The sequence below is a fragment of the Muscardinus avellanarius genome, assembly GCF_963383645.1.
Source record: "Muscardinus avellanarius genome assembly, chromosome: 3".
NCBI classification, from domain to species: domain Eukaryota; kingdom Metazoa; phylum Chordata; class Mammalia; order Rodentia; family Gliridae; genus Muscardinus; species Muscardinus avellanarius.
Genome location: NC_137788.1, coordinates 108,845,149 through 108,861,730, shown reverse-complemented (window position 1 = coordinate 108,861,730; position 16,582 = coordinate 108,845,149). Strand labels below are relative to the sequence as shown.

Below are 16,582 nucleotides of genomic sequence, written 5' to 3'. Positions count from 1 at the left end.
ACGTGTTGGAGCAGGGTGGGACACAGGAAGGGTATGAACGGTCTGTCTATAGCTTGGGAAGCCAGAGAAGCAAAGCAGTCTCTGGTTTCCTTCGTTGCCTCTGAGGACTCCTTTATCTGGAAACCCTGACAAGGGAGGAACAGGAGAAAAAAGGAATATAGAGCCCTTACATGAGTACCCCACCACAAGGCAGCAGTGTTCCTGCATCTTCCACACTGGCAGATGAAAAGAGCCCCCTTGTGCAATGCTGTCTCTTAAGGAGATGATCAGTGAGGACCACCGGTCCCAGTCACAGTCTCTGCCAGACACCTGTAACTCTTGTTTCTTAATGCTGAATGCCCAAAGTATTACTGTTGAATTGAGTGTAAAGTGTAAGTGACCCAAGCCCAGCGTCTCCCTTATGACCCCAGGTGCCTTGTGTGCTTCATCATGGAGTAGCGGTCCCCACGTGTCCTCTGGCTTCCTAGAGGAAATTAACTCTGAAAAAATTAAACTGGCTTTTAAAGCAATACCAGTCGGTTCCGAAAGGCTAACTAGTTGAAGCATAGCTATCACTAGCATAGCTGAAAGTGTCTTCATGGCCAATTCCCAGTTTGATACTGTGGTCTCTCTTGTGGAGGAGAAGATGTTAACAAAATGTGGTAAACAGTTAACCATTTCTTCTACTTTTGAAAGCTAAAATGCCTTCAGGACCTCAGGTTTAATTCTGTTTTTAGATGGGATTAGAGTCACTTTTTGCAAGTTGGTTCAAGTTGTATGCTGCTCATACTTGTTGTGTAGGCAAAAGACAGACCAGGGAGTGGGGTCCCAGCCAGCGTGGAGGTCCCCCCAGCAAGTTTTCCTCTCCTCGTATTCTCATAGGCCAAGAACTAAGCACTCACTCCCTGGCCCCATTGATAGCTGGTTCCCCTCCCCGTGGGCTTCTGTTCAGTGACTTGAAGTCACTATTTCTGCCTTTTTTTTAAATTAATTTATTTTTTAAATTGGTGCATTGTAGTTATATATCAATCACATTGGAGTACAAGACTTGAGAGGATATACAAGCACACATCATCCAATTAGCCCTCCTCCAGCCCCCATCCCATTCCCTCCCCCTCCCTCCATCCCACGCTTCTTTGGTGATTTACTTTGATACATTTGTCTTTTAAAACTTCTTTTGTTTTCTGCCCGGAGGCCGTCGCTGTGAAACCTTTGTGGATGTATGTCCCCAAATGCCTTGTCTCAATGGAGGAACTTGTGCTGTGGCCAGTAACGTGCCAGATGGCTTCATTTGTCGTTGTCCCCCGGTAAGTGGCCTGCTGCTGAGCTGGTGGACATGCTGTCTCCCATGTTACCTGTGACAAAGCTAAGATGTTACGTTTTTTCATCTAAAGCTGTTGAGGCATTTCCAGAAGCTGTGGGCTTGCCAGTCTGTGACTCTTGACCTTCAGAGTACCAAGGGAAAGTCACAAGAAGTGGTGGAGATTCCCCTTGAAACAGAGCTGTGTCTCTGTCATGGTCCCACACTGATGTGTGGTCTCACTGCCCACATGGAGCTAAATGTGCCCCTGTGCTTACGTGCTTTATAGCCAGGACCATTTGGGAGCAAGGTACTTTTAAGCTAGAAAAAGTTAATTTTAACCATTTGCTGTGCAGGCTCTTTTGTCACTACCAAAAGCTGAAAGGTCCCTAATACAGAGGTCACCATGCATGGGAGCTACCAAAAGAAACCTGGCCAGTGACCTCGCTTGAGCTGAGCAGGAAGTGCAGGATGAAATGGGAGGTGGAGGCTCCCAGAGATTAAATTAAAACCATCCAGTAGGACTTCTTTCCTCCTGAGGCCACTACAGGAGCAATTTAATGCTGACTAGAGAAGGCGCAGATATGAGGGTGCCTGACTCTTCTCCACTGTGGCCTGTATTTAGGAAGTGAGCTCTTGAAGCAGGAGAGCCCTACATTCATGTTTGGGGGCTTCCCTTGCCCACTGGCCGACTTGAAGAGGTCAGTTCCTAGAACCAGGTGCAGGAGGCTCTCTGGAGGGCTCTTAACCGAGCGTCTAGTCTGGGCCTCCCTGGAGGTGTGCAGGGAGGGTGTGGGTGGTGAGCACCAAACCCTCATGTGTACCTGCCGACCTAATGTCTTCCCCACTCTGCAGGGCTTCTCTGGGGCAAGATGCCAGAGCAGCTGCGGACAGGTGAAGTGCAGGAGAGGGGAGCAGTGTGTGCACACCGCCTCAGGCCCCCGCTGCTTCTGCCCCAACCCCCAGGACTGCGCGTCGGGCTGTGCCAGCAGCCCCTGCCAGCATGGGGGCAGCTGCTACCCACAGCGCCAGCCCCCTTACTACTCTTGCCGCTGCTCACCCCCGTTCCGGGGCAGCCACTGCGAGCTCTACACAGCCCCCACCAGCACCCCTCCTGCCACCTGCCAGAGTCAGTACTGCGCCGACAAAGCTCGGGACGGTGTCTGCGACGAGGCCTGCAACAGCCACGCTTGCCAGTGGGATGGCGGCGACTGCTCCCTCACCATGGAGAACCCCTGGGCCAACTGCTCCTCCCCACTGCCCTGCTGGGACTACATCAACGGACAGTGTGACGAGCTGTGTAACACGGCCGAGTGCCTCTTTGACAACTTCGAATGCCAGGGAAGCAGCAAGACCTGCAAGTAAGAGCTCCGGGTTCTTCAGAAGACGGGGGACTGCCACTAACACGCCCCGGCTTCCTGTTCTCACTCCTAACCACTGCAGGCTCCCCCACGCCGCCTCTGCCTTCAGATGGTGCCAGCCTGCCCGCCGCCCCTGCCCTTGCTCTCCTGGCTGCCGGGGGCCGGGATGCCCGCTGCATAACCCTCTCTGCCTGTCTCTGCCCTCTCACATGCTGCTCTTGTGAACTCCTGGGGGAAATAACTTTTGGGAGTGGTGTTACCCACTCCCGGGCAGCCTCTCGCGTGACCTGCCTGCAAGATGGATGGAAAGGTCTGTACCTCTCTTTCTCCCTCCCCCCCATCCTTTCCCCATCTAGATTTATCTGGAAGCATGAGCTAGAAATAGCCTTTTAACCCCCTGGTCTTCATTGTTGCAGTTACAGGATGCTTTCTGGTCTGTGTAGTAGCTTTCCTATTAACCATCCCATCTAATTCAACCCTGGTTAGTTATCAGCAATCTTATGAGGCATAGGTCTTGTTGACAATCTTTCATAGATGAGGAAACTGAGGCCCAGGAGGTGACAGCACTTGCCCACAGTACACATAGCTACTGCTGACTCCCAATTCTTGCACTCAGCTATGCGGGAAGTTGTACCAAATGGTACAAACATTAAGGGATGGGAGCGGGGCGGGAGGAGAGGAGAGCGTGGGGGAGTACTTGTGCGTCATTGAGGGTTAGGGGTTCTAATTCCTTTTCCCAAAAGAAAGAGGCTGCTGTACAATTTAGATTCGAAATCCTGTGTGGAACATGCCCATCCCCTTGTCTCTGTAGCTGGGATTCACTCCTGGAAGGGAAAGGAATGGGCCATATTGACACAGTCTTCTGTATTTTCATGGACCTGGGTCTGGAGCCTCCTGGGCACCTTTTTCTTCTGGAGCCCATGGTTACCTTACTGGGAGCAGAGGAAGTAGAGGAAGCATCAGCCAGGCCGACTTTGGCTTCAGACACGCAGCTGTTTTCGTATCTGAATTAACAAGATTGTAAAGCCCGGGCTGCATAGTGAGCATGGTTTTGCTCCTTGTTCAGGGAGCGCTGAACAACCCCAAGGGGCACAAAGAGTCTGCACTCCACGATACCAGAGCAGAAAAATCAAGGAAAGCTTCACAGAGTATTTGGGTACTGGTACCAGCCACAAAAGACAGGTAGCAAAATCCGCCATAGTTCCAAATGGAAGGACTGGTGTAGTCTGAGCCCCTTTCCTTGTTCCTCCTTTCTGCTGCTTAGGTATGACAAATACTGTGCAGACCACTTCAAAGACAACCACTGTGACCAGGGTTGCAACAGTGAGGAGTGTGGCTGGGACGGGCTGGACTGCGCCGTTGACCGGCCCGAGAACCTGGCAGAGGGGACCCTGGTCATTGTGGTGCTGCTGCCCCCTGAACAACTGCTCCAGGATGCACGCAGCTTCCTGAGGGCCCTGGGCACCCTGCTGCACACCAATCTGCGCATTAAACGGGATTCGCAGGGGGGCCTCATGGTGTACCCCTACTACGGGGAGAAGTCAGCCGCCATGAAGCAGCAGAGGATGGCACGCAGGTCTCTTCCAGTTGATCAAGAACAGGAGGTGGCAGGGTAGGTTTTTAGTTTTCTTCACTTCATAAAGGTTAACTTTATAAAGCCAAGTATTTTAATAACAGCAGAAGTGATAAGTCAGCCTTTAAAAATGCAAAGCTTAGACAAATGGAACAGCCCACCACTCCAGACTAGTCCATTACCCCAGCCCTTACAGTTAAAGATAAATATTGGCTTTAGTTTTGGGAAATCAAGATCTAATGGGGGGCTGGAGCCAGCGGGGGCAGGGTGTGGGGGAGGCCATCTCCAATGCTGGAGTCCCTGACCTTTGCCAGAGTTGCTTCAGAGCCCTTTATCGGCGACTCCTCTCCTGTATTAATCATTGCCTTATTTTTAAGACTCTTCATTTATAACAGATCTCTTTGACATTAATCTTTAGTTGTTCTGTCATTCTCCCCCCACTATTTATTGGTCTGTCTCACAGTCTTCTACCCTCCTGCCACCTGGGAACATAGAAACACAGGGGAACCAGGCCCTGAGTATGCAGGGCGTATTTCTAGTGCAGCTCTGAGCCCCACTGTGTAGATAGGGGCAGTGGAAGGCGAGCACTGAGCCTTCAAGAGGACCATGGGGACCTAGCCAGACTAGGGAGGTGACACATCCCTTGGGTGGGAATCAGTGTCCCAGCTTCCGGATCTTACTGATGGCAGGGTTCCAGAGGTAGACAGCCTGACATCCAGGAAAGAAGGGAATTCATGTGACCCTTTCCGATGCAGCCTGTGGGACCTGAACCCTTCTGTTCACCCACTATCTTTGCCCCTTTTTCCTTGGCATCCACAGCTCTAGGGTGTTTCTGGAAATTGACAACCGCCAGTGTGTTCAAGACTCAGACCAGTGCTTCAAGAACACGGATGCAGCAGCGGCCCTGCTGGCCTCTCAGGCCATCCAGGGCACCCTGTCATACCCTCTGGTGTCTGTTGTCAGTGAGTGGCGCTGGTGTCAAGGGGAAAGGCTTAGGGAAAGGGCGCAAAGGGGGCCTACGTTTTGATGTGCAACTCAGTGGCCCTTGATGAATTTAATGTGAATATTAAGAGGATAAAATTGGCTTTGATCTTGGCAAATCAAGATCTAAAAGGGGGCTTGGAGCCAGTGGGAGGCAGGATGTTGAGGGGGGTTGTCTCCAATGCTGGAGGCCCTGACTTCTGCCAGAGTTGCTTCAGAGCCCTTTACTAGAGACTCCTCTCCTCTTAAGTCGAGAGCTCGAGACAGCCCTTCCCTGTCTCTCTGGCCTTTCAGGTGAATCTGTGACTCCACCACACACTCAGCTCCTCTACCTCCTCGCTGTTGCTGTTGTCATTATCCTGTTTATTATCCTGCTGGGGGTAATCATGGCGAAGCGGAAGCGGAAGCATGGCTCACTCTGGCTGCCAGAAGGTTTCACCCTTCGCCGGGACTCCAGCAATCACAAGCGTCGTGAGCCGGTGGGACAGGATGCCGTGGGGCTGAAGTAAGAGGATTTACCCTCAAGCTGTTTTCCACAGGGATGAATAGGAATAAGTGGAAGAGCATATCATACTGGGTCATGATGTTAAGTTCTCAGTGCTGGCTATGAACCGTGTTGCCCAGGTCCCGCAGGACTGGGGGTCTCTGGGAACTCACGGTGGGAGTCAGCGTCAGCGGTGCAGCCTGTGTGATGGCAGACTTTGACAGCAGCGCTTAGTCGCCATGTTGAACACACGTTTGTTGTAAGCTCTTTCTCACTGGGAAAGGAAATGAGCACTCAGATGTGCCACATAGAATACTGCCAAGGAATATCAGAACTGGATTCAGGTCTCTGAGCCATAGCCCCTGTTCTGGTCAGCATTCTTACAGCTATAATCTAAAGACTTGACCACATTACTTAAAAGGGTTTAGTCCAGGGACCGCGGATCTCTGGGTATGGCAGCAGGAGGTGAGGAAAGGGAGAGCACATGTGCTGTGCTCCTCATATCATGGAGGCCAGAAGCAAAAGAGGAGCAAGAGGAGGATTCCCAAAGCCACTCCACCAGGGACCCACCCCTCCTCTAGTCACACTCTGTGTCTACTGGGTACCACCAGATAAATCCATTGCAATAGACTTATCCCCTGCTGTGATTATTAGCCCTCATGACTCCACAGTATCAGCCCTGAATATTAATAAATAAGCTCTTTAGGGGATGTTTTATCTATAATTATAACAGCCCCCAAAAGTCAGAGTGTACCTTGGGAATGTGTCCTGTGGGAATAAGTGTTGAAAATCCGTTGTATCTGTTTGTGCTGTAACCTCTGCTCTTGTTTTTCCCCTTTATAATCATATCAGAAATCTCTCAGTGCAAGTCTCAGAGGCCAACCTGATTGGTTCTGGAACAAGTGAACACTGGGTAGATGACGAAGGACCCCAAGCAAAGAAAGCCAAGGTGAGCTGGCTCAGTGAAACTCCCGTCAACATCATCCGTCTTACTTCTTTTATTGTTTTGTGGTACAGGGGATGGAACCTTGGGGCATTCTACCTCTGAGCTGCACCACCAGCCCTATTTTATTTTTCATTTAGAAACAGGGTCTTGCTAAGTTGCTAGAACTGGCCTCAAAGTATGGTCCTCCTGTCTCAGCCTTCCAAGTACTAGGATCACAGGTGTTCATCACAGCTATCTGGTCTTATTTCACATCTCTGCTCTTGGCTCCAGAGTGTCCTGAGTGGGAGGAAAGAGTGGTCACTTTTATGTTTTGCAAAGACAATGGCTTGGCTGCCATTGGTGACCCTGGGTTACCTATATGTGTTTTTCAAGAAGATCTCATGAAAAGAATAAGAAAAATGTGTCTCCTTCCTCCAGTGTCTGCTAATGTTAGTCAAGTCAGAGCTGAGTATATAATCACAGTTTCCTTCAGGGCTAGATTTTTGGGGGACTTCTTCTGTAAGAAAAGATGGAATTAGTGAGGCATGATGGTACACACCTATAAATGCCAGTGCTTGAGAAGCTAACACCAGAGGATTGCAAGTTCAAGGCCAGCCTGTACAAGATAGAGAGACCCTGTTTCAAAATAAAAAATGAAAGCTCAGAGGTAGAGTGCCTCTGGGTTCAGGAAGGAAGGAAGGAAGGAAGGAAGGAAGGAAGGAAGGAAGGAAGGAAGGAAGGAAGGGAAGGAGGGAAAGAGGGAAGAAAATAAATTAAATAGTGAAAAAGGCCAGTGGCTAGAGCAATAGGGCTGGCTGAGGATGAAGGAGGAAGGGAACTGAGCAGCTGTAGCTGCGCTGGGCCTGGAGCCAGCAGAGTGTGATGTACAGTCCCCGTCAGAACAGGGTTCAGGTCCAAGCATTTCCTACTATGTAACCGGCAAGTAAACTTAACTTTTTGTATTGAATTATCCTTATTTGATAAATGAGGATAATAACAACTCTCCTTGTGAGTTGTGAAGATTCAGTGCAGCAGTTGGTATAGGGCACCTTCCCTGTTTCCTATCATCATAAGAATTCATGAAGGACACCTGTTTTCAGTGATTGTAGTTGCCGTCATCCCCACATCTCCTGAGTGTTGGCTTTGTTAAGTCACAGGAGCATCCTTGAATGAGGCTCTCGCCCTCTCACTGAGTACCTTCAGGCTCTCGGTAGAGACAGCCACGTAGTGCCACAGACAAACTTAACACAGAGAAGAAGTAAGCAGAGTGTGCCTGAGGGCCAACAAGAGGAATTGAAGTTTAATTTCTGTCTGAAGGGTAGATAGAAGTTAGTCAAAGAATTGGGAAGAACCATTGCAGTCAGAGGAAAGAACCTGAGCAGAGGCTCAGAAGAAAAAATACGGTGCTTTGGGGATCTAGAAGTTGTGTTAGCCAGGCATGGTGGCACACACTTGTAATCCCAGCATTTGGGATGCTGAGACAGGAGGATCCCGGTTTGCAGCCAGCTTTGACTACTACTTAGTGAGGCCCTCCACTATTTAGTGAGACCCTTTTTCAAAATAAAGAATAAAAATTAGGGCTGGGGGTATAGCTTGGTGGTAGAATGCCCCTGGGTTCCATCTCCAGTACCAGCAAAAAAAAAAAAAAAAGAAAAAAAGAAAAAGAAGAAGTTGCATTAAGGCTGAAGCCTGGAATTCGGAACAGGAGGTGGGAGGATTGGCCGGGTGATGCTGGAGAGGTAAGCAGGGCCTGCAGCATGAGGGCAGTGGGGAGGGAGACAAAGCCAGGTGGAGGCTAAAGCTGGGCTCAGCTCCTGGCCAGCAGCTCCTGCTGGGGTCTGACTGACGGAGTTTTGCCTTCCCTCCAGGCTGAAGACGAGGCGCTGCTCTCAGAAGAAGATGACCCTGTCGACCGGCGCCCGTGGACACAGCAGCACCTGGAGGCCGCAGACATCCGCCGGACACCATCGCTGGCGCTCACTCCTCCTCAGGCAGAGCAGGAGGTGGACGTGCTGGATGTGAACGTCCGAGGCCCAGGTCAGCAGTGGCAGGCCTCCCCTCTTCTCCCGGCAGTGTGGCCTGGTGCTGCACGATTGGCCCCATGCTTGGCCGCCTGGACATGTGCCCTTGCCAACCTCACAGGCCCACAATCAGCCTGGGGAATTGAATGTTTAAGGAATGTAGGCATGCAGAAATTAGAAACTTAGAAGAAAGGGGAAATATTGCATTGCTTCATATATAAAATATTGAGCACAAACAGGCTGAATAAATGGGTTAGATTTTAGTAGGATAGAAAAACAGCATCCCCTCTGCCTGATACATGAAAGCTAGGGAGAAAATGGGTCATAGGAGGAACCCTAGACAAAGAAGGAGATTCTGTAGAGGAGCAAATAAGGTGACCTGACTGAGGGGATGGGAGGGAGGAAGAGGGAAATTCTCTAATGCACATGATGTACTTTAACAAACATATCAATGTCAATCACTAAGCCAAACATGAGAGAGAGGGAGGGGGAAGGAATGGGGTGGGAATTGGGTAAGGGCTAATTGGGTGATGTGTGCATGTATGTCTCCATCATCTTTTATCCCATTAAGATGTAGGACTACAATGCACCAATAAAAAATTTCAAAAAGAAAAATAGCATCCCAACACAGAATAGAAAATTAGTTTAGTTGATACTCTATACATATATTAATATTGGGTTTTTTAATGTTGTTCAATTTATAATAGCATAGTACTTGTTTAACTTAGAGAAAAGCCCCAGCTCAGAAAGACTCTTACTTCCCTATTACTCTTTATAGATATGACCATATCAAAGCAGAAGTAGGTGGCAGATGTGAAACTAATCGCCAGTTGCTACAAGAAGCATAGGGAATTCACTCCCTTTGAACATACCTTTACTCAACTACAACTGTTCCAACAATCTGGTTAGCTGCTCTCTCCCCCTAAGTACTTCTTGGAATTTTTCTTTCCTGCAGATGGGTGCACACCACTGATGTTGGCTTCCCTCCGAGGAGGCAGCTCAGATGTGAGTGATGAAGACGAAGATGCAGAGGACTCTTCTGCCAACATTATCACAGACTTGGTCTACCAGGGTGCCAGCCTCCAGGCTCAGACAGACCGGACTGGGGAGATGGCCCTGCACCTGGCGGCCCGCTACTCGAGGGCTGATGCTGCCAAGCGCCTCCTGGATGCGGGTGCAGATGCCAATGCTCAGGACAACATGGGCCGCTGCCCTCTCCATGCTGCAGTGGCAGCTGATGCCCAAGGTGTCTTCCAGGTGAAGAACATGAGAGGAGTCGGTTTGAATGATATGAATTTCTATGGGCCTAAAATGTTTCATCTTCGTTAAGGCACCTGATATTTCATTGATTTCATGTAGTAATTCTTTGAGAGATTAGTTGTGCTTGCTAGATGGGAAAGAAGGAGAGGGGAAGTGAGCACCTGACCTGCTCTGTACAGCAGATAGTGACAGAACCAAAAGCAGACACCACCAGCCTTCTGATTCTGAGCAGTGAGGTGCAAAGACACCTCCCCAGTGCACAGGTCAGAGAGCGATACCGGTTCCAAAGCAGGTGTTTGATATTAACTGCTCTGAGTACATGGGCTTTCAGATGCTTGTTGGCATTTTTCTTGGCCTGACTTGACAGTATACACTGTCATGCTCTTTTATGTTAACCCTATGGGAACATTGAAAACATTCCAGTCACCTTAAGCTATATGCTGAAATTGAAGTTGTAATATTCCATGTTCCTCTGCTTTCCTTTGAAAGAACACATCACTTTACATGGCCCATATGTCTTAATCACCCATTTGTTGGCTCATTCAGTCACTCAACAAATATATATTGACTGACCTGATAGAATCTTGAATACAAAGATAAGAACTTTTTGCCCTTTAAGAATTTTTTGCCCTATAAAAACTTACAGGGGAGTTTCAGTTTTAATGTTTTATTTCTTTAAAAAAATTTTTTTTTTAATTTTTTTGGTGGTACTGGGGTTCCTGGAAACCCTTCTACCTCCGGGTGACAGTCCCAGACCTATTTATTTGGAAACAGGGTCTCTTAAGCCAGCAAGGCTGGCTTCGAACCAGCATGATCCTCCTGTCTCTGCCTCCCAAGCACAGGGATTACAAGCATGCACCACCACGCCTGGCTATTTATTTCTTTTCTCAGTTTCATTATTGTATTTCTTCCCAGTGATTCTCCTTTTGTACTACTTTTCTAGATTCTGATCCGCAACCGGGTAACAGATCTAGATGCCAGAATGAATGATGGTACCACTCCCCTGATCCTGGCTGCCCGCCTGGCTGTGGAGGGGATGGTAGCAGAGCTGATCAACTGCCAGGCTGATGTGAACGCCGTGGATGACCATGGTAGGGGCAGGAGACCCACCTGGGCTTCTTACCTGCAAAGCAAGCCTCCCTGGAAGAGAATGGTTACCTGATCCTTAAAGAACTGTCTCAGACCTGAGGCTGTTGGAGATTGACCCACTTGCACACACACATGGATTCATTCAGCATGTTGAGCTCAGAGACCTGAGCCAGTGGGAGTCCCTAGATTCAGTTGAGAGGGACCTTTGTTGTGAGAATTCTTGAACCTCAGAGAAGGCCCCTGAAAGGTGTCCTGTGTGGGTTCCTAGGCATGCCACTCTTGTTGTGAGACTGTATGAGAGTTGACTTCACTAGAAAGGTCACAGAATATCCTAGGTATGCATCTGGCAAATAATAAATAGTCTATCATCTTCTGTATGTGAAGGGTAGATTCTGTCATATTAAGGATACCACGTGCAAGTGGTCTTTTTCCCTAGACAGTTCTGTGGGCCAGAGAGCTCGTACTGAAATATTCCTGCAACAGAGGAGAAGGAAAGCCCCAAACAAATAGCTTCCTGCTGACCGCTAGGGAGTTCAAGGTTTCCTTGTACAGTCATGGCACTTCCTTATACTGGGAGTAGGATGTGATCCACTCTCCACCTGCTTATAAACGTGCTTTTGCCTGCAGGAAAATCTGCTCTTCATTGGGCGGCTGCTGTCAATAATGTGGAGGCGACTCTGTTGCTGTTGAAAAATGGGGCCAACCGCGACATGCAGGACAACAAGGTATCGCCTGAGTGGGGGCTCGTGGGTGCAGGCGGAGCGCTGCCCTTGCGGGGCCTTCCCTTCACCTGCAGAGCTTCTCCGGGGACCAGAATAGACAAGCACAGAGGGGGCTGGTTAGGCGCTGGGGCAGAGCTGGATGCAGCTCCTCTCCTCCGTCGCTCAGGCTTGCTTCCTGTCTCCAGTTTGTTTCTTCTGCTTTTCCCCTTCTTTTTTTCTGTCCTATTCCAGGATGCTTTCCTGATTGGTTTCTCCTCTGGGTTGTGGGTTGTGCTCCCTTTTGGCACATGATTAGTCTCTTCTCTTGTTCTTTCCCCTGTATTCCCTAGTTCCGTTCATGCTTTAGTTCCTTCTACTTTTCTTATTTCTTAACTCTCTTTCCTCTTAGATGTGTTGATAAGCTTGGTACTCTTTTTAAGTAAGCCTCTGGCTCAGGGGCTTGTTTTATTTCACAAATTTCCAACTGAGGAGGAACTTGCCTCTAGGAAGAAATGTGGTTCTTGGGAATGGTGAAATAAACATACATATATATATATATATATATATATATATATATATATATATATATGTCACAGATCTGCAGTCAGCACATAGATACAGCATGCCTATGGTCCTCAAATTTCATGCAGGAGGCACTTAGGAAAAAATGCCTAAGGGAGTTGATTTTAGAAAGGTTGAGACGCTCTATTCTCAAGAGTGTTTATTAAAATGTGTTCGGTGTGGATCTTTTCTGTAGGAAGAGACACCTCTGTTTCTTGCGGCCCGGGAGGGGAGCTATGAAGCAGCCAAAATCCTGTTAGACCATTTTGCCAATCGGGACATCACAGACCACATGGACCGCCTTCCCCGGGACGTGGCCCGGGACCGCATGCACCACGACATCGTGCACCTCCTGGACGAGTACAATGTGACGCCCAGCCCCCCAGGCACCGTGCTGACCTCTGCTCTGTCGCCTGTCATCTGCGGGCCCAACAGATCTTTCCTCAGTCTGAAGCACACCCCGATGGGCAAGAAGCCCAGACGGCCCAACACCAAGAGTGCCATGCCCACCAGCCTCCCCAACCTCGCCAAGGAGGCCAAGGAGGCCAAAGGGAGCAGGAGGAAGAAGTCTCTAAGCGAGAAGGTCCAGCTGTCTGAAAGCTCAGTGACTCTGTCCCCTGTGGATTCTCTCGAGTCTCCTCATACCTATGTCTCTGACACCACGTCCTCACCTGTGATCACATCCCCGGGGATCTTGCAGGCCTCCCCCAACCCTATGCTGGCTGCTGCTGCGCCCCCGGCCCCCGTGCACACACAGCACGCACTGTCTTTCTCCAGCCTACATGAGATGCAGCCTTTGGCTCCGGCGGCTGGTACTGTGCTTCCCTCCGTGAGCCAGCTGCTGTCCCACCACCACATCGTGCCCCCAGGCGGCAGCAGCGCGGGAAGCTTGGGTAGGCTACATCCAGTCACTGTCCCGGCAGATTGGATGAACCGCAGGGAAGTGAATGAGACCCAGTACAATGAGATGTTTGGCATGGTCCTGGCTCCAGCTGAGAGCACCCACCCTGGCATAGCCCCCCAGAGCAGGCCGCCTGAAGGGAAGCATGTCACCACCCCGCGGGAGCCCTTGCCCCCCATCGTAACTTTCCAGCTCATCCCCAAAGGCAGCATTGCCCAGTCCACTGGGGCTCCCCAGCCCCAATCCAGCTGCCCTCCAGCTGTTACAGGCCCTTTGCCCACAATGTACCAGATGCCAGACATGGCCCGCCTGCCCAGTGTGGCTTTCCCCGCTGCCATGATGCCCCAGCAGGATGGGCAGGTAGCTCAGACCATCCTCCCAGCCTACCATCCATTCCCAACCTCTGTGGGCAAGTACCCCACGCCCCCATCACAGCACAGCTATGCTTCCTCCAGTGCCGCTGAGCGAACACCCAGCCACAGCGGCCACCTCCAGGGGGAACATCCCTACCTGACACCCTCCCCAGAGTCTCCTGACCAGTGGTCCAGCTCTTCGCCCCACTCTGCTTCCGACTGGTCAGATGTGACCACCAGCCCTACCCCTGGGGGCACTGGCGGAGGTCAGCGGGGACCTGGGACACACATGTCTGAGCCCCCACACAGCAACATGCAGGTTTACGCGTGAAAGAGTCTGCCTCCCGCGTAGACGGAACTGCCTATCAGAATGCTGCTGAGGAACAAATGAAGGTCATCCGGGAGAGAAATGAAGAAATCTCTGTAACCAGCTGTTGGAGGCAGGAGAGAGAAGATGCGCCCATCTTCAGGTGGCAGATGAGAAGCTATTTATGGGCTCCCCTGAGTGTCTTCAGGGGAAGGACACGGTTCCTTCTAACGTCTTGCCCATCGCTCCACGATCACAGACATGCAGGATGAACAGTGGCCTTGGGCCATGCTTGCTCTCTTCTGACTGTAGAAGAGGTGGATGCCTTTTGTAGCCCAGACATTCTCAAAGCTCGGACTGCATTTGAAGCCCCGGGGCCTTCTGCTATATCCATGAGAAGATTCTGCACTAGGGTCTGACTGGGAGTTGTGCCCTGGAATTCAGCCTGAGCTGACCTCTCTCATCTTCTCAGCCTTGGAAATCCTTTGACTTCATTTGGTGCTTTTCTTTTCTGCACCTCTCCCTGGTTGTAGCCCTGCCAACATGGTATAGGGCAAGACTTTTATGCTTTTAATCATTCCTGCCTTGGAAAGCAACTTCATCTTGCCTTTGCCCTCCCTGTTTGCCAGCATCCCCAGGAGTCTCACAGGGTCTACTTTGGTTACGGTTCTCAGTATAAACCTTTTAAGTATGTTTCTGCAGGAAATGAACATGTCACATTCTGCATATATTATTCCTAGAAAAAGAAGGGGAGAAAAATATTTTTCTTCAAACTGATTTTTGGGGGGCCCGGGATCCCTTCAAAAAGCTGCACCTTAATTCTTTCCTGCATGCAGAGCTTCATAGAAACCTCATCAGGACAAAGGATACCTGTCAGTTCTTTTTTGTCTTCTTTTTTTTCTTGTGGGCCTCGTCAGTGTACAGTTTTATCCTAGAAGCCTTGATACTATGACCACCGCCCCATTTTTTAAAATCAGGAAAAGGGTGGAATGACCAAGAGATGAGCAGACTCATTCAAGAAGCAGTTTTCTACCCACAGGCTCCTCTACTTCTGGCCAAACATTCCCTCAACTGCCAGGGTGAAACACATTTGTCCAGAGTCTTAGGACTCTGGGTTACCTCCCTCTTCTGTCCAGTAGACAGGTCAGCTTAGTCTTAGCTGTAAACCTTTCTTCCATTCATCTTCACAGAACACGTCTCACACGACACACCCTTGTCGTTCGGGGCTGCGCTTCCCCCAGCTCAAAGGAGCCAGGGACAGTGACCACAGCCTCCACTCCCCGATTACCATTCATTGCACAAGGCCGTAGACCAAATCTGGGCCACTGGTGCACCCGGTAGGTCCTCACTGAAAACATGAATTCTCTATGTTCAAGTGCAGGAAGTGGAAAGTCGGGCTGGATTTCTAGCGTCAGCTGTGGGACAGCAGTGCTAGTTTTTCCACCATTTGTTTTTCTCCAGAGCAGTTGTGACATTGTCCTTTTGGTGACCAACATAAAAACTTACTTTGTCCTTTCCTAGAGCCATTCTAGATGGTGATGGGGTGTGTGCTTGCTGGTCACCGCCGTGCTGTGTTCGGATGGCAATTGCCCCTCACCTGAATCTGGCCTCTGTATTGTGGTCTTAGCCTCTTCCTCCAACCTCCATCAAGAACAGAAATCATTTTAATCATCTGTAGAATAGGAGAGTCATTTCCTCCCTGGGTCAATTAAAAATTGGTCCCGTGGACACAATGTCACGTCTGCTCTACTCAGAACCCCATGGCACCTGGAAAATTAATTGTGCAGGGGCATTTCAGAGATGTTAGGAGACGAGTTGCCCGCTCGGTGTTGGCTCAGCGATGGCCCTCCTGCCCGCAGTGGCTGGGGCTCGCCATCACTTCCCACTGACCCCTTCTTTTTGTCGGCAGCCCCAGTGGAAGCCCTGTGTGTCTGTTGGCATGGCAGTGTACAAATAAGTCTTTATCATACCATCACTGTTCACTGGACAAGCACAAACGATTACTTCTGCCCTGATGCATGAAGATTAAGTTTGCTCATTCTATTCCATTCTCTCACATGAGAGCATTCTGTGAGCCCCTTTCATGGTAGGTAAACATTTTCTCATTCCAAAGGGTGACTCTCTGCTTTGGGCCCGTGTGGGAGAGCCTATCTGCCTGAGCCACTGTGAACCACCCACATCTGCCCCTCTGCCAGAAGTACCAGCCTTGGATCCAGCTGCTGCATCTTTTGTATCCTCCCCGTTCCCTGGGCACAACAGAGGACTAACTTGCACATTCCTTTCTTGGGATGCTCTCATCTGGGTCCTTTGGCTTTGTGGGGAGGAATGTGAAACTGCCATAATAGATGAGAGGCTCCGGTGAGGAGGACCACACTGCCTTTCAGTCACTTTGCCAATCTCTGTGAGTCGTCTAGTATCTAATAAAAGGGACAGTCTGTTGGATAATCACTTTCTCATTTGGGTTCTCTTGGAGACAAAGTTTTTATGGGACTTGTAGGCCATGCATAGTTCTCCCATTTTTTATTTTTATTTTTACAAACTCTTTCTTCCTTTGATGCCTGCCTGTTTTCAAGAATAGATCTTTGTTTGTCTTAAGTATCATTTTCTGACTTACATGAGGGTGGGGGAGGGAGCAATTTGAGGGAAACAGAGACTGGGAGTTAAAGATTTGGGTGGAGGCAGTCAGCTGTGACGCTCAAGTTGGCTAAGTCATCGTGTTATTAAGTTTTCCAGTTCGTAATTCTTGCATAGAAAGGAACCAAAGCTGTAATGTGCTGTTGACACAG

At 49.7% G+C, this 16,582-nt stretch overlaps 1 protein-coding gene across 1 annotated transcript in view; it reads left to right on the top strand.

Moving 5' to 3' along the window:
• Nucleotides 1-13,820, top strand: part of NOTCH2 (notch receptor 2) — a gene marked incomplete at both ends in the record, with an annotated part of 128,467 nt that extends 114,647 nt beyond the window's left edge. Inside the window, 11 exons of the mRNA XM_080691514.1 lie at nt 1,174-1,286; nt 2,135-2,640; nt 3,905-4,252; nt 5,033-5,175; nt 5,489-5,699; nt 6,531-6,627; nt 8,472-8,640; nt 9,580-9,881; nt 10,828-10,975; nt 11,601-11,698; nt 12,432-13,820. Of these exons, the coding sequence (XP_080547640.1) occupies nt 1,174-1,286; nt 2,135-2,640; nt 3,905-4,252; nt 5,033-5,175; nt 5,489-5,699; nt 6,531-6,627; nt 8,472-8,640; nt 9,580-9,881; nt 10,828-10,975; nt 11,601-11,698; nt 12,432-13,820 (3,524 nt within the window). The remainder of the gene's footprint in view (nt 1-1,173; nt 1,287-2,134; nt 2,641-3,904; nt 4,253-5,032; nt 5,176-5,488; nt 5,700-6,530; nt 6,628-8,471; nt 8,641-9,579; nt 9,882-10,827; nt 10,976-11,600; nt 11,699-12,431) is intronic.
• Nucleotides 13,821-16,582: the final 2,762 nt, after the last annotated feature.